The 21,722-nt window shown below is 32.2% G+C and overlaps 1 protein-coding gene across 1 annotated transcript in view; it reads right to left on the bottom strand.

The window, feature by feature from the left end:
* Positions 1-21,722, bottom strand: part of PCLO (piccolo presynaptic cytomatrix protein) — a 406,268-nt gene that overhangs the window by 51,877 nt on the left and 332,669 nt on the right. The window contains exons 18-21 of the mRNA XM_011927761.1: positions 18,082-18,175; positions 16,800-16,871; positions 14,458-14,638; positions 12,679-12,873 (exon numbers count right to left, since the gene is read on the bottom strand). Of these exons, the coding sequence (XP_011783151.1) occupies positions 12,679-12,873; positions 14,458-14,638; positions 16,800-16,871; positions 18,082-18,175 (542 nt within the window). The remainder of the gene's footprint in view (positions 1-12,678; positions 12,874-14,457; positions 14,639-16,799; positions 16,872-18,081; positions 18,176-21,722) is intronic.

Below are 21,722 nucleotides of genomic sequence, written 5' to 3'. Positions count from 1 at the left end.
TTTTTTAACCTCAATCTCCCAAAACACTGGTTTGATTGAAGGAAATATTTAATAAGAATGCACTAAACATTGGAGATTATAAGCTTATGAATTTCAAAAAGTTCATAATAGATCACAAATATTACATATATATTTAAAATGAAAGTGACAAAAGAAAATAATATGTATAGTAACATTCTGTGGGAGCCAGCACTACTACAGACTCTGGAACTTGTTCTGATCGCATGTTTATATGTAGATAGTTGGAGAGCTCTGGGTTATATTTAAGTGTAATAGATCTCTGTTTTTTTAACTTATTGAAGGAAACAATATTTTAAACACACTAAAACTAAGTATAATCGTCCATAATTTTATAATTTCAAAATCAACAATTTAGAAATATTCTATCACTGCTTTAATCTTCCAACTCTCTTAATTACAGTTTCAGAAATCATGGACCTACTATGTGTGAATGTATTATGCACCTGTGTATTACATATGAAAAAAGTTTACATAAATATTGAGAGGCTTTTCTTAGTAGTAAGATACATCTTTGGGGCCATTTTTTATGAATTACATTTTTGTGCCTACTTTCTTTTTGAAATCCTAAGTGTATTATCAAGTACCAAGTACAGGAAAGAGTGGATGCTATAAATATATGATAGAATCAGCTCACTCATAGAAAGGTCCTGTGACCTAAAAGAATAACTCTTAGAATGTTGAATCATTTTTGTAACTCAGTTATTAAGAGGGCATTTCAGGTAAACAAATGTTACTTTCTGTGATGCAATTCAATCTGTTTTAAATTATTCTTTGACCACTGTACTTTCTTTGGCTGTTAGATGGTTCGACATCGTTGTGTTTTATTACTCCATTGTGGCTAACCTTAATTAAATCAGTAGTGTCTCTTTGACTGCACATCTCTCTTCAATTAGTTTGCTCTGTTGGCTTTTCCTCCCTCTACCATACAGTACTTAAATATGCAAAGCTATCACTGTACTTACCACATGATGGCAGCACTTTGCTCTGAGAGCACGGATCAAATTGCAGACTTCACTTTAACTACTTTTATATCACATCCAATTATCTGAAATTTAAAAGGCAAGGTCTCTGCCTGTCTCACTAAATTCCAAAAATCGAGTGTTTGGAATGTATATAGGTTGCTGTCTATGATGTTCCATTATTGGTCTTATATCTTTGGTCCAGCACAGAGCTATTTCCAAATATTCTGAGGAGTAATTTATTATGTAGGTTGCTTGTACCTTCCCAAATTACTTGGTTAATGCAGTAGTAAATATCTTCATAGATACAGTCTCTAAAATTTTAAGATTAACTGAAATTAAAATAAATCAATCAACAATTTTGTTTATTCCAATAGTTTAATGATGGAATGGAAATAACTACCTAGCAGTTTTAGAAATCATGTATTTGGGAATTTTTACTCCCTTTAGATAGCTTTAATTTTGCTAGCATTTACTTCAGGGATCTTTCTCCTCTCTCTTTCTTTGTTTCTCTCTGTCCATCCCTCTTTCTTTTCCTTCCTTCCTGCCTCCTCTCTCTGTCATCTACCTGTTGTTATTGCTATTACTGCTTTTGTTTTTGATATTTTTACTAAAGGGATTTTGCAGTTTTATCTCATATTTTAATTTTCTTTTGAACGTGGACCTTAAAATTTCAGGTTTTAAGTGTCAGTGTGACCAGAATTATCTGGAATATTTTCCCTCGAATTATGTACAGTCACACTTTCTGTATGTTTTCTATTACAGTCCAGGGGTTCTAATTTAAGAAGAGATACTGCATCTTAAAAGTAATTTAGAAGTTTAATTTTTTTTCCAAATCTACTTCAGTATAATTATTATCTATTTGGGAAAATCTTAAGCAAACTGGACACTAGAAAAACGGGCTAGGTAGCTTCAACATAGCTATTTGTAGTTTTTCACACACCACCAAATTGTAAGTTTTCACAAATACAGGTGTTCAAACTCTGATATCTCTATCAGTCATTTGTAAGTCATTAGGTATGGAAGTTAAAGGAAGGATGTCATTGAAAATTTCTTTTTTAAATGGCAAATTATTAAATGACTATTATATCAGTCATTACAGGTATATTTTATGTGTATATGTAAACAATATATCTATTATAAAGGTATTACAAGTCATGAGAAATGGAATGTTGCAGTCTTTTTTCTTATAAAAATAAAAATATTTCTCTTAAGATATTTCATATTCACGTAGTGGCTCCTTTTAGAGGAGAAGATGAAGACATGTTGCCTCCATTTGCTGTGTTCCAGAAAGATGGCAAAGCTCTTATATTCACAGTTTTCTCTCTCCATACACATTGGCCTTATGACTGAATTCTTAATGACATTTTAGTGAACAATTTAGTTTGTTTATAATGATTCATTATAGATAATAAGATCAATGATCACTTCAGGAAACAAAAGTAATCATATAAAACAATGTAACACATGAAAGTGAAGTTAGCTTAACTAATAACATGGCATAGAGGAATTTTTTCTTACGTAAAAAAATATATCTGGCTCTGTATACTATAATCCTTGCTTTTAAAAGGAAATCATAACGTTGCCTTTTAAGTAGGTCTTCCTTTTTTTAGGTGTTTTTAGTTTAGAAGTGATTTTGGAAAAAACCACTTAAAATATAGTTTACATGAGAATTAAAATTTTGTAGTAAATAATGAAAGAAAGTTTGACTAAGACATTATCATATATGAAAATTAAGAAAGTAAATTCATTTTGTCTTTTAATAAATTTAGGCCGTAATTCCAGTTATGTTCAAATAAATAGAATGAAAAAAGAAAGTATCCAGTGCCGACTTCTGCTTTGGTGCTAAAAAATGCAAATACAATAATGATCTTTATCTTCAAAAGATTAATAGCATGGGGGATCATATGTGAAAGAAAAAAACATTCAATTTTGAGGTACATCAAATTTTCATGGGCAATTTTTAATTTTTTAATCTTCCTTTTATTCTCTTTTGAAGCAGAGGCATTTTCTTTCTTGCTGTTTGTTTGCACTACACTTGCATTAGGCTGTCAGGCAGGTATTTCCAACTGACAATTGGAGGAAAAAAAAAAAAAAGCTCAAGCAGGAATAAAGACTACTGTAAAACATGCAGGTTTGTTTGAGTAAAAAGTCATTCTAAAAATAGTCATTTTGTAAAAAGTTCTTACATAATCCTGAAACTGTGAGAACTTACATCATGTCTGCTTAGATAACAAGAATGCTGTCCTTAAATCGAATCCGAACATTTTGAAAATTCATTAAATTCTGCCCAAATGAAAAAGGTTGAGCACATTTCCAGTTTGTTTTCATATTGTTCCAATTTGGTCAATGGCCACGAAGTAAAGAGGAAGTTTGGACAGTTATTTGATAAATGAATGTCTGGTCTCATGAGACCTAACCTCTCTAGTTAATGTCATTAATCTTTCTCCAAATAGATTATATTAATGATCTATTAATCTATAACAATCATTTCATTAATCTTTCTCCAAATAGATCCTTAAAAAATACGTTGTCTACATATAGATGGTTATATTGCAGTGGACTGTGCAGATTATGACAGAACCAGAGGCAGAACAAATAAATTATAATTAATTCTATTTTCCAGATTTTTAAAACATGATGATGTTTGGTTGCACATAAATGTAAATCAATGACCGATTGCATTTTTGTTTTTCCATCTCAGTTGAAGATAGACAAGACTCACTTTTCTTACTCTTCATAATTTTTTCCAGATATCTTTAAATTGATTATTCAATAAATATTACTAGCATAGAGATTCATGAAGACAGTAATTTTTATCTATTTTGTTTGCTGTAGTATCACCAACACCTTGAAGAGGTTCTGTGATATTATTTGCACTAAAAATAATACCAGCAAATGTATGTAAAAATGATGACCTAGTAAAAGTAATTCAGATCATATTTTTCATAAATGATAAACACGTTTGCAAATATCCTTTTAGCATTAAATACTCTGAAACTCACCAAATTATATACTTATAATTAAGGATCAAGTATTTGGTAAGAAACTTTCCATTTTTCCTCAAATTTGAATGAAAGTGATCATCTTCAGTGTTTCTGTTGTTATGCCAATACAATTAATTACCACTATATGGGATCAGTAATGTAGATAATGGAAGATAAAATCAATTGATAATTTATAAACAACTGTTTTTCTATAAATGTTACTTTCAAGATAAGAACAAAAAATTTTATTCTATCTTTATAACACTTCTGTCACTCTACTTTAGCTTGGAAGCGGCTTGATTAAAGCTGATAGGCAACTTACCAAATTTCAAAAGGAAAAAGTAATAATTATGGATGTATAAATATAATCTATATCATTCCCAATAAATTAAAAAAATTTCTATATAAATTAAAAATGTCATTTGTCAATCTTAACAATTATAAATTAACATCAAATGAGAAAGGAAAGAAGGGGTTCTGAAATGCAATAGGAGAGATATATAAGATATAGAAAATTTACAGACAAACATGATAAACATGTTTTGGAAGAAGTCCTTGGTTATTCAGTCTTTGACTATTGTAAAAATTATGATTGTGCATAAGTCTAAGTCAGTGGCTTTTAAATATTTTTAAGCTTAAATATATTTAAACACTTTAATATAATTTATAATAATTTATAAATTATAATTTAATATAGTTAAATATTTAAGCTGGACAACAAGCTTAAATATTTTGATCTTATCTTAGAACCTATTTAATAATCCAAAGAACTTTGTTTTGTGTAGGTTGTATGTACTGATATTTATCATATTCAAAGTAAATAAAACATTAAAACAAAAAATAGTCAAGCACATATTCCATTAGTCATCAAAACAATGATATTATGACACCTTATGTAGCTGCTGGAAAACTCCACTGTACACTTGAGAAAAAAATGAGAGCAAAAAAGCAAATAATATGTTAATCTTAAGAATATTTTGACCTTGCAGACCCCTGAAAGGGTTTCTGGGACACCCCCGCTCCCAGCAGGAATCAGTGGACACACTGTGAGAATTACTGGTCAAGACCCACACTCATGGAAATGAAGTACTGTCCAAAATGAGAAGAAACTGATTAGCATCAGTTTCTTTGACAGTCATTGTAACAATTACATATGTCAAGATCATTTTATCATGCTATTTAAATTTTGTGTTTTGTACTGAAAAAATACCAAGTTTTCAGCTTTCTTGAAAAGATTCATTATTGATATTAGCATTCATTTTAATGGTCTCTAATCTTCTTAGGAACTTGTTTCACTCAGAATTTCACAACTCTAGAAATATATGGCATGAATTAAAAATATATTATATCATAAAAACTTGCCTGTTCTATCTTTGGTTAAAAACAAACAAAACAAGAAAATAACTATTTTAAGGTGCACAGAAACCCAGAGTAAATAATGATAATTGGCAGGCATAAAATAATGTAAATTCTTCCGTAAAGAGGTTTTCTGTTCATAAAGTCTCTTTAATGTTTTTGTACATTAATAATAGTTGGATGGAAGCAAAATGGTGATTCAACAGTTATTGACTTTATTAAATGTCACTGGCAATGAGGATGCTTTAAAACAAAAACTACATAATAGGCCTATATAGAAAGACATTTGAATTAGGTAGTTGTAAAAATATGTTTTCTATATTTCTCTATATTCCAAGTTCTTTTTATAAAAAGAATCAGATAAAAATACAGTGTGATCTATAGAACTTGAAATACATGCTTTTGAATTTGAAATGTTTTAGAGAGGAAAAGTGAATTTTGCTATGTTCTTTTTAAGAACAATACGGTAGAAATTATATTTCACTATCTTTCTTACACATTTGGAAATAGAAACCTGTGATCCTGACTTTTACCAAACATTTCTTCTGAAAAATTTTTCTGGCTTGTTTGAGTTGTGGTAGTAGGTTGGTGCAAAAGTGACTGCGGGTTTTGCCATTACTTTCAATGGTAAGAACCACAATTACTTTTTGCACCAACCTAATATTATTTTGATTAATCTGTTCAAATTATAATTAACAAATTGCATTTTTCAGTGTCTAAAACACATTAAAATATAAAATGGTGGCTATATCTATGTCATTCCTGTTCAAACATCTACCAAACTCAACACCCCAATCAAAATTTTATATTTCTGATATAATTTGGTTTCATTTGAAAATCCATGTGTTTTTGGCTTTTAATGATTCCTTATATATTAACATGTACATCACAGTAATAAAAAAGAAAAATAATGTTTTCATGGTCTTGTTCAGTATACATGAAGATTCCTTTCATCTTACCCCATACCCACGTTTCTTCCCCCAGATCATGTTGCACAATGGAGAATGGGTGGAATATTATGGTTTACATAATGTATGTAATACGTGTGGATGAAAAGTGGAAAAATAATCAAGCATTTCATGGATAGTTACATATCTGGATTTGGGGACTATTATTAAGTTGACAATTAGTGTCTTTGGCATTCCTCCACCTCTCCTTGGGCAGCATATCCCTGGTTCCATGATCCTCCTATCCAAGTGAGAAAGTTGCCTGCCCCGTGCTCTTATTGTACTCTGACTGCCCCCCACTGTGTCTCCATTGGCATTCTCATTTTCCTCCCCCATCAGCATTTACTTGCCTGTCTTATTTCCACAGGTCCTGCTTCCTGGTGGTAATCTGATCAATTAACTGTTTGAAAATAATTGCATTATAAAAACTAGGCTTTATGGATATTATTTTTAAAGACATGTCATAAATAATATTTAAGAAATCTCAGTATGGTAAAATTTAGGCCTTTCTCTTCTTCTTACATCATGTATTAGTAGTCCCATCCTCATTATTTAGGCGCATAGCTAGACCATATGACTAAGGCATAAGAATTTTGAAGCCAAGTTTGGTGTTTAGATGGGCCAGTTGGTCTTACTTTTCATGTCAGATGAAATGAACATATAAATCCCCATTGTGGACCAGACCAAAGTATGCAGATGGCTCTGTGCAGATCCATGACTACTACTGGAAAAGAACAGAAGTACCCATTGATGGTAGGCCAGTGAATTCATCTTCAGGAATGAAGGTCCATAAACAAGAGATAGTGTGATATGGTCAGAGTTCTACATTTACTGTCTGATTCTGTATATATGGCAGAGGTATTTCTAGCAATAAATTTAAATGAGTATAGAAATATTTGAAAATGCATAGTCAATCATTCCAAGAAAATGTAGAATCTCTCAAAACCAAAACTTTAGAAGAGCATTTTGATTTTCACAGACAACAAAATGAAATTCTTATCACCAGATAAACAGGTATAGAACTCTGAAAGCTGAAATTGTCCAAATTGATTCTCTTAGATTTTGTTGGATGTTTGCTATGCGCATGTCATTACAGTTTGAATTTTCTTTTTGTATTAAACTGCTCAAGGTTTAAACAATTTTTTTTTTGCACAAACACATGGAAATGAGGAATGTAAAATTTGTTTTTATTAATCTTGTACATACAGTGTTAAAGAAGACTTCACCTCCAAATGAAACTGATTTCTCTTATGCTTTTTCCTTTATTTTTCTTATGGACCTGTCCTTTACAGAAACAGGGAAGGCTAAAATCCTTCTGACCAGAAGCGATCATCTACTTCTGGTCAAAAGAAAATGGGGTGCTAATTAGCTACTACCATTTGTAACCAACAATTCCCTCCACTCCCAGTCCCACCCGCTCCCGAACCCATCCACCCACTACCACTTGCCCAAGGCAGAAGCTCCCACAGTGATGGCTTAGTAAGAGTTCACCAAGGCAACGCATGGATATGAAACTCTTCTTTGACAGGTGCCGCAAATGAGCTTTATTGAAAGTGGAGTTTCCAGTAGTGGTCTGTGGAAGTAGCATCAGGCTTTTCTCCTGCAATTCGGCCACATCAAGGAACTCGAAATCATATTTCCTTGCATGACTTATCTAATGATTTATCTTCTCACCTAATCTCTCCAACCTGTCCCAGTGGCTCTTGTTTTATTAACCAGGGTCGAGGGATGTTTCTCCTCATCCTGTATTGCCTATTGCTAAATTTAAAACTCATACCTAAAATCTTAGTATCCAACAAAAATAGCTCAGGTTTTCCCAAATGTACTTAAATTTAATATATTGGGTTTCAACTAAATAAATCTTCAAGGTTTTAGGAATGCTTCAACTTGTTTTGGTCTTGATATAGTTTTCAAACGAACCAACAAATAAAAAGTCTTCTGAAATAGCAAGGCTTGTGTTCAACCAAACTAGCTAGCATGGGGAAAACAACAACAACCACCGAAAAAATTTCCAGAGGTTTTTTAACTACGGAGAGTTGTTTAGGTATCAGGATGGTTTTGCACAATCTGTCTATACTTTCCCATCAGGTGTTTTAGTATGAAACTAAACCCCAGAGGGAAAGAAAAAATTCCTTTTGACTTACTCCATAATTCTTGTTTGACCCGTATTTTATGCTAGCTCAAGCAGAAATCTGCTGAGAAGCTTACAAAAAATCTTTGAAAAGCTCTTGAGGGACAATTTTGTCACTCTTGATAGAAATGCCTACAGATGGACCCACAGCCTTTTCTAATGGAGTCACAAACATTGCCTAATGCCTCACTGGGCTTGCACAGTGGGAAGGCTTCCTTCTGCTGGGTTAAATCAACAACCTTTAGAAAGGAGGACCATGTAGATAGAGAGTATTAATTGAATTCCGCCATCATTTCTAGCTGCTGCTATCATTTCTAGCTACCGCTAATCATTTGTAAGAACTTGAGAGAGAAGTCATAAATAAGTAAGTGACTGTTCTTATTAAAATTAGGAGACTTTGATTTTAAAGGAGACAATGTATTCAAAAATTGTAACTCGAAAAGTCACAAGACAATGTTATATTTGTCAGTTCAGAAAATTTCTAGCTGTGTGTTCTTATACCAGCCAGCCTACCCCTCTGACTCTCTGATTGCTCACCCATAAAAAAACAAGTATAAGAATATTGAAATGACTATCTCATCCACTTAATGTGATAAGATGAGAAATGGATGACAAAATGCTCTGTACAACATGAAGAACTATTCAAATGCAGAGTATTATTTTCAGAATGCAGATGGGATTATATGAACTCCATTGTGAGGTTTGAAATGGGACACTTTTATCCCAACACTTACGATTATTATTAATACTTCTGCAGTTAGTGAACAGGAACTTGCAGTTTCTTTTTATATGTTTACATCTCTGCCTAGTTTTTCTCTCTGCACTTTAAAGAAATTATATTGCATTTTATATAAATTTAACACTACAGTATGTTTGCTATGAAGTGTCTGGAAATATACATGGATCAATTATATTGGTACATTTAGAATAGCAGAAAAATTATACTTTAGAAAATAAGGCTTTTTATTTATCATCTATTAGAACAAAATTAAACATGAAAGGATGCTGTGTTATCTAGTTTTCCTTTTGATTATGATTTTAATAAAGAGTGACTTCTAAGTCAATCACAAGACTAAATGTATGAGAATATCTATTAGAGCACTATTCAAAAAAAAGGGATTAAAACACTTTAATATAAATTTTAAGGACTATGTCTAGGAAGAAAATCATATAAAATGTTATGTAGAAACACTTAAGTCACAATAATTAAAAATAAAGTGTGAAATAAGGGAAGTGTTTGAGTACTGTGGCATTTATAATTAAAAGAATATTTCAAGTAAGAACGTGAATAACATGAAGAAATCAAGTGAACTTATTTGATGGAAGAAAAGGTGAGAAGTGGAATTTTAAAAATGAAAGTTTTAGTAAGGCTAACAAGAAAAAAGAAATTGTGCTTTGGTGATAATCTATAAACTGGGCTGAGTAACACATACTCAGAATTATTCTAATGTTTATGCTGATTGTTTCCTTAATTACCTAATTTAAAAAACACCTCAGTGGTTTACCTCTGTAATGCGACATATGTCTTACATTGCCACCACATATATAATTAATTGAGAGAAGGACATGTGAAATGTTTTTAATTTTATGAGAATAAAAAGAATGCAGCAGGAAAGTATAAGGCTTGATTTTAATTTTGTGCCAAATATAGACTCATAAAATCAAATATTTTAGGGCTGAGAAGTACTCAAGGGGACAAATACTACTATCCTATTTTTTTAAAAAATTATTTTAATATGTGCTTTTGAATTAAATTTGAAGATAATTGTATAATCACCCTAGCTTCATTCCTTGTCACTGGCGGTGGCACTCTTTTTTGGGGGAAAATTCTAGAAATGTTGGGGTTAGGTTACAGATGGGTGTACATGTGCTTTCCTTTCTGAACACAGCTATGAGTTCAAGGTTAGTCACTTCCCCAAAGCAATGGACTTTACCTTCCTCTATCCAGGAACCTGAGAAGATTGCAAAGTAGATCAGATGTGGGAGAGAGAAATAGCAGAAGTGTTGCCTAGGGTAGCCCAATCCCATTATTTATTTACATTTTAATGTAATCCCTGATGCTTTTATTTGGTGACAATTTTCCATCTATCTTATAGTGTTTCCAAGATGGAACTTTGTCCTGCTCTCAAATGTCCAATCATTACAGCTGTCACTAGCAATGAAACAGTAATTAAAATCTACTGCAACGAAATCAAATGAGAAAACAAAACTGACACATTCATTTTAAGCTGCATCATATAACAATGGCTCAGAACCCAGTAGTTTATGAATGAAATAAAGATACTTTATTTATTACACAGGCACTTGGAGATTCACATGCCCAACACATCTGATACACTTAACAACTATGGAAACACGAGTGGAAAATGTCTGTTTGTAGGATCAAGAGAGAACTTTCACCATGTAAAGGTAAATGAGTGCATTAACAATTTTTCCTTTACTTTCCTCTAAGAATTTTCAAAATCCACTAAATTTTTAAAAGTTACACTTGAAATAATAGGCAACAAAAACTGATCCACATTCCAACTGGTAGGCTAACTTGAACTGTGAGCAATTTAAACTTTTATCACAATGAAACATATTTATATAGTCATGCTTGAACAGATTAGGTTAGTAGCATGCATTCCATTCTGCAATATGAATATTGTTAATCTATTTCCCAACAAAAGTCAAAAGATGCCCAGTGCATAGAAAAATACAAATCACTGTAGTCAATATATTACGGGACTGGTCTTGGGACTTACATGGTGATGATGAAGTCCTGAAATGCCATGCCCACAAAAGCACATTAAAAAGTGGATAAACATATTTTATCAGACAATCTCTAAAAATTAAAGAGGAGAGCTTTAAATTTGGGGGATGTTCTTGCTGTGTGCTTTGAACAGGGCCTTTCTGCTCACCTCCTTCTGGCTTGACTGGTCCATCAGACATCACCTTCCTGAGGGCTAGCTGGCTTTGGTCTTGGTTGCCATTGGCTGGTGGAGGCAGATTATCAGACTGAGTTCTTTGAATGGGGAGGACTCCTGCTATGCTGTGTCTGTGCTGCTTCCTGGCATGATTAGACTGACCGCTTTTATGTGCTGCTGTGGCAGTGTGGGTGAAATGGAAACCCAGAGTATGTATCCTCAGATGGAACCAGCTTAAATGTTATTCATGCAAACAGAAGTGCTCTTTTGCTCTATTTAAATAAGTTGTGTTTTCAAATGCCAAAATGACACCACATGCACAGCACTATAGGGGTTTAAAACTGGCTGTTTCTTTGGAAATGATGACTAGGGAGATGGAGAGAACAACGATCTATCTCCATTGCCTGGCTAATGCCTTTTAGAAGCAACAGGGCACCTACGTTTGTGAAATATTTGCACTTATTTTTATATAATTATATCAGTTGACTAAATTTTCACAAATGAAATGAAAATACAGCAGTTAAGATAGGTCAACTGTTATACTTTGATTGACTTATAGCTACCAGACATAGTACATTTTGATTTCCAATGGTTAGAAAAAAAATCTGTAAAATCTGTCATTGCATACAAAGTGTGATCCAACAGAATGGACCCAATTGTGCTCCTCAATGAGGTTGCATTGCCTCATGACATATGCTTATACGTATATTAATTTAACGTAGTTTTTTGAGAATATAAGAAATAAGATTTTCTTCACAGATTTTTCAAGACTACAAATTTTTGCACATGGAAAGTTACCATATTTCACAAGTATAATTTATTAGTGTTTTAAAGCACTGTCTTGAAATGGCTTTTCCTCCAAAGTTCTAGAAGTTGACTGTTGGTTGCATTATCTTCTGCCTAGACTTTTTGAGTGTTTTCAGACACAAGAATCTAATTGCGAATCTGCTCCAAACACTTATGTGTGTGCACTTTTTAATTTTTTGGTATAAGGTCTGAAAAACTGGCAGCCACTTGTGCTTATAATTTCTGCATTCTAAAAGATATTTAAGCGCAAACAAAAAGGACACACAACATTGCTTTGCCTCCAAACATCACAGACACTGTATCAAATGCTATGAGCCAGGTTGGATGGATGGTGTAAACAAAGGAGAAACAGCCAGTTTTATTTCAGTCTATGTAAATAAAAAAAATCTAAATAAGAAAGAGCATATTAATGTATTGATATCGTTCTTACACAGACGAAGGGACAGAGAACAGGGTGAGCAGAGGATGTTGAAAACTGAAAGCAAACAGGAAAGGACAGCAGGAAAGAAAGGCAACAGATGAACATTAAGCTGCCATGCTGAGGAATTTATTTGCGTCTTTTACTTGGTTGAATGCGGAGTTGTTGCACGGCAGCCTCGGCAGCAGCTATGGCAGCCCCTGCATCTTCCAGGTGGGTCTGAGTGACGCTGGTTTTGCTTTGACTGCGAGATGGTCCATGAGAACGGAGATGGCCTTCTGATGATGATTTTGAGCTACCAGGACTACTATGGGATTTCTCAATGGTGGGAACCTGCATGTCTGGTCACAAAAGGGTAAAACATGAGTTAAAGTTGTTCCAGCACTCCTCCTGTCAAGCTTAGTCTACACATAATTTGAAACTGTCTAAAATTTATGTTAATTCTGGGTCTTATATGATTCATTTATGCAACTGGTCATCATAGAGAACTGTGATTAAACATCTGGGAAACAATTTGGGGGAGGAAAGGCAAAAGGATGATAGCAATGAGAAGAGGTAACTTTGAAAAAAGAAATACATTCTGACTAGCTTCTAGTAATAAATATGTTAACTTCTAGTTTCACCAAGCACCTCTGCTAATTCCAGTAGAGGTCAGGTAGGAGACGGTACACAGGAGGAGTTTTAAGTAAAAACAGGATGAAGGATGTGAGTCACTAGGACATATTAAATGTGGAGATTGTAGAATCATGCCTCAAACCATTGTAGAGAATGTATGGATCACATATTTTCTAAGGCAGTCATAGAGAGAGCTCTTTATACTAATGATCCTGCAGAATGTTAAGCAAGATAAGAGTTGAGATGGCTAAGTAGAACCCATAAATGGTCTATAAAACTCATTAATAAATTATCTACAGCACTCGTAGTCAGTGGTTTATGATACCAACTCAGTGGCCTACTGGACATGGACTCACTTTCTCATCTCCTAGAACACTTGCATTTATGATTCAGAGAATCTCATGTACAAAGAACCACTTTTCAATTTGATGGACTTTCCTAGAAAAGGTGACAAGGAAGTAATACTCAAGTCCAATATAAAAATTATATTTAATATTTATAAATAGTTCAGTATATGTAGGTAAGGTACCACATGTTTTATCCCACAGAGGCAGTAACTCAGTTTATGATGAGGATTAATGTTGTGTTGTAGGACAGCTGGTAATGAACCTCTCAAAGGAAAAGTTCATTTGAATGAGAGTGCTGTGCATATTTGCATATTGTCAAACCCAATGTATGGCACTGTTATTTAAAAAATAATAATAATTATTAAAAAATTAGCTTGAGTTCAACATTTAGGAAAGACAAGTAAATTTCAGCATACCAATTGTTTTGATGATAAAGGAAAATATTCTTTGTATGATAAATAAAAAGTAGCATGCAAAATTATATTTATTGGGTAAGACAATATTTATGGACAACTAGAGATTCAACAAGTAGAAGGATTATACCTTAATGGTAATGATGATTATGTCTAGTCAATGAACCAGTAGGAATTTTTATATTATCTTTATGAAATATCCAAATGCATTTTCTGAAATCATGTTATCATGGATTTTGAGGTGGAATAGACCAAACAGCTCATATAGTCAAACCTCCTCCATTTTACATGTTGGAAAATGGACAGTTAGAGAAGTGAAGATTACAAAGTCCTGCACCTAAGTATGGGTGATGATCTGAGAATAAAGCCCATTTCTCCTGACTCCATATCCATCACTCTTTGCATGGCATTATATTAAGTATTTTCCAGTCATGTCTAGTCTATTAATACATGTTAAATGTACATGTTAAATGTACAAACATTCACACTAAGAAGATACAGACTGAACAAATAGACACAAAGCTTTATCTGCTTAAAAAATATTTCCTACCCTTTGATGGGTCAGGGAAGATACCATGGCTTCTGCTTTTGATAACAGATGGCTTTGGGGACTGCTGGCTGCTCTGACTGGAATATGACTTGCCATGATCAATGCTTTCAGCCTGTTCTTTGAGAGGATACCACCTTGGGGTGTTATCGAGGTGAGATGTGCTAGATAAATCAATCAATACCTGAAAAAAAGTGTAACAAATCAATGAAATTTAGGGATTAAAGTATGATTAATTCATTACTTTTTCTATGTTCTAAAATTTATTAAAGGATATAAACCAAGGAATACAGTATAACTTTTGAGGATGATGACTCTTTCTTCTTCATTTTTCTTCACCAATGATACTGGAAACAATGTCTTTTACATACTAGATGCTTAATAAATGTTTGCTTGAACTGAACTGTATAAAATTTTTGAGTATTAAATAAATTATTTGGATATGATGTTAAAAGGGTCACAAGTCAATCTGTTCATAAAACAAAACTTCTTTTTGTTGTAAGAACTCATTTTAATCTTAATGGTGAAACACTGTTTCTGCTAAAACTACAAAAAAAAAAAATTAGCCAAGCGTGGTGGCGGGCGCCTGTAGTCCCAGCTACGAGGGAGGCTGAGGCAGGACAATGGCATGAACCCGGGAGGTGGAGCTTGCAGTGAGCTGAGATCACGCCACCACACTGCAGCCCAGGCGACACAGCGAGACTCTGTCTCAAAAAAGAAAAAAAAAACTCATAACTCATTCTAATCTTAAACTGGACTAGCAACCTTGAAAAATGTTTGATTTTAGTCACAAAAGGGACAAACTGGAAAAGAATGAGCAAGTTGCAATTATAAATTTATTTATCCTATTTTAAAACACACTTTAGTTCACATTTGAAATAGGGATATGACTAACACATTTTGTCGTGGTTTGATTGGCAACTTTTTTTTTTCTTAGTACATTGGTGCATTTTGCAGTTGCTGACATCTTAGATATGATGAGCTAAAAAGAAATGAAAACCAGACCAATGGATATATGCTTTAGGCTCATGTAAACATCAGACCATAAATTAGAAGGACTTCAATAAGTCACTTTTTTGAGACATAAAGTCAGACATAATACTAATCTAGAGTACTCCTGCCTAAGATCAAGATTAGTCCAAGTGGCTAGAGCTGGATGGAGCTAGAAGGTAAGGGTCAAATGCCCTGGTTTTGGTGAAAAGAGAGGTGCAGTCTTAGCAACCAAACAAGGCCTCATTATCACCTTGATTACACAACTGTTTTATATAATCTCTATCAAAAGGATATCATATTTTGTAGGTTTTGGAGATTATTTTTAATATTCATTCATAACTTCTACCCTAAGCAGAACACTAAACAATGTGTATGTGTGTATATATATTATATATAATATATAATATGTGTAGTATATATACATTGTATATATGTGTACATAAACATATATACACTGTATACATATAATTGTATACTGTATAGTATATATAGACACATATACATTGTATGTGTATACACATTATGTATACAATGTATAACACATATGTATATACAATGTATAATATGTCTATATACAACATATCATATATAATCTACATTATACAATGTGTACATATCTACATTATACATATAATGCTCCTATGTATAAACAATGTATGTATTATGTTCATACATATAAACAATGTATATATATCTATAAACAATGTGTGTACATATATAATAGATTTAAAAAATCACAAGATTTGTTCACTCTACCAATTTCATGATTAGGTTATTTGTTTACTTTTCAATTTTTACAAGTACACAGTAAGTGTATGTATTTATGGGGTATATGAGATATTCTGATACAGGCATACAATTAGGTTATTTTGATTCCTTGATGTTAATGTAAAAATTGTTTTTATTGTTTTCTCTTACTTATAGTTTTGCTTCTTAAAATGTTTTCAGCAATTTTTTCTCAGGAAACTTAATTATAAATAACAATGCAATATGTCACATCAAATCAATTAAAGAAACTGTAAATGCATTTTGAAAAGTCCAGGCCATTTTATAATATAATAAATTTATTACTTCAAATCTCATTTGGACTCACAGTATGATTGCATATCTTCCTATTGAAACAAAATTTCATCTTAGAAATTAATTATAAAGTACATCAAGTGATAGAGTGAAAATCATTTCTTGAGTTGGTATTAATCTACTCAAAGAGTAAATCAGGAAATAAATTCTATCTGCCAAAAGATTTTATGCAGAAATGGCTATCTTATAAACTTCAGAAATATGCTTTGCATCATGCTTTAATTGGTGGTTTACCATAGCAGCAAATAAGGGAAAGGAAGTCAGAGGCTTACCTCCCCAAGGAAGTCATTGGATGAAAATCTATCATAATCCCAAACTGTCACCTCCAGTGTTTTCTTCTTGAGCTATATAGTTCAAATAGAAATCTAGTTAACCTATCTTTCCATCATACATTTTCATTATACATATACAGTAGACATATTTATTTTTATTTCCTTAAACTCCTCCCATTTATGTGAAAATACTTAAAATTTTACCAAAAACTATGTAGTTTAAATATATTAAATATTACATAAAATTTGAATGATTTTGCACTCTAGTGTTTGATCATATGGAACATTATTATTTTGTGAATAAAATGATAATTCTTATTTATTGTATCCCCACCTCATTTTCAAAAATAGAAATCATAATTTATAAGTACTCTAAATATAAGAAATTGATAGATTGCAAAAACGTCTAGTATTATATAGATGAAGAATTTGGATTAGATGCTTCAGCAATTTCTAAAAAACTTAGTAGCATTGTCTTATTTCTGCAGGTGAGTTTATTTTAAATTCACAAACCCAGATTATAATTTATATCCAGCTTCATTTTTGTAATCAAATTAATCTACTAGAAGACAAATTAAGAACCTGATTTTGAAAGACAGTTCACTTGTAAATTGGGTTATGTGGGAACTGTCTTTGTAGTCTTCTCTCTGAATTCAACTTTATACATTTCAGTTATTGTCTGTTACTCAAGCAAAGTTATAAAAATGCAGATTTTCAGAAGCACATTAGTGTAATTTTGCCTACAGTTACTTATCTGTGGTGGTAACTCTATACTAGTCATCATTTTGCCTTCTTCTGTAGAGTTTAGCACCACAATGCCAGATTCTTAGGAGGCCTCAATTTAGCAAAGAGCTGAGATCCTAAAATATTGTCTGGTGGAGTAATACAGTTCTATGCATTGAATCTTATTTTTTCTGTATACTGTGTAAGAAAGTCAAAATATAGCCAGTTGGAAAATATATTTCCCTCTGAAATTTGATAACTGTGGCTTAGTCTATTAACAATTTTAAATTCTGAAATAATCAATGGAAAATATTCCACTAGTTTTCTTATTTTATTTGTTTATGTTTTGGCTGCTTTGTCAAAATGTGCACATTTACTTTCACCCTATGTTTAAACGTCACTCATTTTTTTTTCCATTGGTTACATTTCTTACATGTATTTTACTCAACTTTTTCTGTTTGATTGGCAAAATGTATATAGATCCCAATTTTTGAATAATTGTGCTATCACTGTACTTATATTAGCCTAATTCTGTCACCTAGAAATAATCTTTACATACCTGTTCCATGGAAATACTTTTATAAATTACTGTTTGATTCCACTCAGGATTAAGACTTTTCTGGACATATTTAGTCCTTCTCTTGTACTCAGCACTGAATTGGGAGAAAAGAAAGAGTTATCTTGATTATTCACCTTAGTTGATGACTTCACAGTTAAACTAAAGGACATGCAGACTATTCAAGATATTTTATTTCAAATCACTATATAATTATCTCATCATCCTCATGTCTTAAACCTTGAATGCACAGTGACAACTTAAAAATATGTTGGATGCTTGTAGTTTTCTTTGCTCTAAAGATTATTTTTTTAAAGAAATGCTTGTAGGTGTTCTAACTATACTATAATTTAGAAATCTTACTCTTTCCTGAACATAGGAGATAATTATATGAACTAAATGGTAACATCAATGTTATTGCCCAATAAACAGTAATTTGGTATTTAACTTTCCTATAGTTTTGCATGTATGGAAAAGCAAAACTAAAACATTGTAATGACTGTACTGATTGAGAAAAAGATGACGAATGGCTGTTGCTGTGGCTGACATTCCATAAACACTTGTTATCTGTTATTTAAAGTATATTCCAAGACTCTTGGTAAAGTATATTTAATGCAGTTACAAAGCAATTTTAATTAAATTTTTGGTTTATGTCAATATGTTATTTTACAATTGATGAACCAAATAAAATCTTTCCTCAATTATTATAACTTGGGACATTTGCATTGATCCTTTACTTTCCATTTCCTCTGAGCACCAATTAGAAGCTTATATGCTACACATTTAAAAACAACTTAATTTTCAAAGCATATCCTAATTAAGTCTGTCAGAACATGTATAGCTGTCACCAACTGATGGGGTTGAAATTAGATTACTGTTATTTGCTATTACCAAATGGTGCCCATACAGACAAGGCCTTTCTCTAACTCTCACTGCTTTTTTCTGAATTTTCTGCCTAAGCTTATGTCTCATGTTCTAAATAATACTTCATCTCTGGTGGACACTAGAGTCCTGTAAACCAACCTCTTTGTCCGGGAGTCTTTACATATGTCTGGACTTCACAAGTTGCCTTTCCCTAAAAGGGGCTGGATCCTGTCCCTTGTAATCTGTAGTTCTATTCCAAAGTATAGCCAAACTAACTCTTGCTACATTCCTGGTCTCAAGTATTGCCATATCCTGGATGCCTGGAAATTTTCCCCAGCCACTAATTTACCTACACATTCTAGAGAAAGCTATTGAGGATCAAACTCCAGCTCACCACTTACTTTTAAAGATGGGCCTACAGGCAAGTACTTTCCCTGTCTCTCTGATTTTGTCTTCTTACCAGTCAGATACAAGGGAAATAATTCTTAACATTGACTGCATAATGGGATCACCTGAGTTCTGGTGCTGGGAGGTGGGCCAGTCAACCCTCCACCCACTTCCCTCTTACCCCTCGAAGGAAAGTCTGATGTAATTAGTCTGGAATGAGGCTTGAATATTAGGATTTTTGAAGGCTCCAAGGTGAATCTAATGTGTAGCCAACATTAAGAAGCACCAAGTTGGTGTTTCATAACACTTCACAAGTCAGCCATTGTGAGCTGAATCCAATTGAAATAAAGCAATGTTCCTCCCACTTCAACCAATTTGAATGTACACAATTTGACAGTTGTCACTCAAGATAAATTACAAACAATTTTAGGGAAATATATAGACAATGATTTAAAGAAAGAGGAGCTCTCATAGACTGTGGATAGGAAGTTTCTATATACACTTTTTGGATAAATTTGTCAATATCTGGTGAAGTTTAAGTTTATACACCCAAACATCCAAATAATCAATTTCTACTAATTCCACTTCTACCACAAATTCTCCTACCTGTGAACAAGGAATTTGTTCAAGAACATTAATTGTAACATTATTTCAATAGTAAGCCAATAGAAGAAAGAATAAATACATTATGATATATTCATTTCAATGAAATAGTAAGTGGCACTGAAAATCAATTAAAAAAATTTTAAAAGCCTCCATATATCAAGATGGATATATCTTGAAAAAAGTTTTGATCAAACACTTAATCTAGTATGGTATAATGGTACAAAGATAAAATCATGTGAAATAAGGTTACACATCACATATACATGTATATTTGACATACATATATTAATATTATAAGAAAACTTGTAAATTATGAATATTAAATTCAATTTAGTGAGTTTTTTTGATGGACAGGGAAGTGATTTCAGAGGGCCTCAGGGTATTATCTTTTATTTTAAAACATCTAGAACAAATATAGCAAAATCTTGAGATTTGACAAAATTGGAGAGCAAGCACACAGATATTTGTTAGGGTATTTTCTATAATTTTTAGTAAACTTGAAATATTTCATAATGAAAAATTCAAAAAGTTTTAGTAAGATATGTTGCTTTAAATTTAGTTTTGGATTCTTTTTTGATGGTAACAGAATTAATGACTTAATTTGATGGTGATAGAATTCATGTCTACAAAAAAGTGTCTACACAGAAATAATACATAGAAATTAATACATAGAGTTAGTAACTTTAATTTGATAGTGACATAGAAAGAATTAGTGACTACTTTTAAGTTAATAGTAAACGTGGATTGCTACTTTAGAATCATGGCTATTCTCCTATGTGAATATACATAGGAGACAAACACATGGTAGTATGAGTTTTAAAGCCTCTGTTGGTTTTGGACTTACTTATCAAGGTGGTGAGGTTATGGAAACCATATTAAGATTTATCTAATATAGTGAACAGTAATAAAATTATGCTTTTTAAGTTCTAAAAAATATGCAATTTGTTTAACAAGATGGGAATTAATACCAAATGCAAACCCATGTACTATCACTAAAGTTCTGGGTCTGCCAATATATATTAAAATAGTCTGCAGTAGTATTGAAGTATCTTTGAAGGGATTTATCAGTCCCTATCTTTTCTTAATCCATACATGTGAATAATTGTTATTCAAATTGTTCAAATCCACATTTAGTCTTTTTTTTCACTTATACACCTAGCAAAAATTATTGAATGCCAACTCTGTATCAGGAATTGTACATCTCTATCAACTAAAAAACCCTTGTATTGTATTGACATATGAGTAAGTATTTAATTCATACATGAAAAGCATTTTTAAAAGTAAGCATATTAAAATCATAACTAACATTTATTAAATGCCTATTCTTTCCTCTGGTAAAGTTCTAAGTGCTTTTCATGTGTTAACTCATGTAATACTCATATTAACCCCATTTTACAGGTATTACTTCTTATTCCATTTTATAGGTGAGAAAACTTGAAGCTCAGAAAAATTAAGGCATATTGCCAAAGTTGCATAGTTATTAACTGGTAGGACCAGGATTCAAACATAGGTAATTTGATTTTTTGCTCTTAAATAAATGTTATATGAACTCAGTTGATTAGGCCCATCATAAAATGTGACATCCATCTATTTTCTTAATTGCAGGCTTCACTACCTGAAGTATCGAGTTTGTCTTCTTTATAATCTAAAATTATCCATCTCAATTTAAATATATAATTTTAATACATATAATATAAATTATGTATAATGTGTACACACACATTACAAACATCATGAGCAAGTTAGGCCATCTTTAGAGTTGCCTAGGGAAATCCTGAATGGTATAT

The sequence above is a fragment of the Colobus angolensis genome, unplaced genomic scaffold, assembly GCF_000951035.1.
Source record: "Colobus angolensis palliatus isolate OR3802 unplaced genomic scaffold, Cang.pa_1.0 Scaffold74, whole genome shotgun sequence".
In the NCBI taxonomy this organism is placed as follows: domain Eukaryota; kingdom Metazoa; phylum Chordata; class Mammalia; order Primates; family Cercopithecidae; genus Colobus; species Colobus angolensis.
The sequence above is the reverse complement of the archived record's forward strand: the minus strand, read 5'-3'. Positions and strand labels throughout refer to the sequence as shown.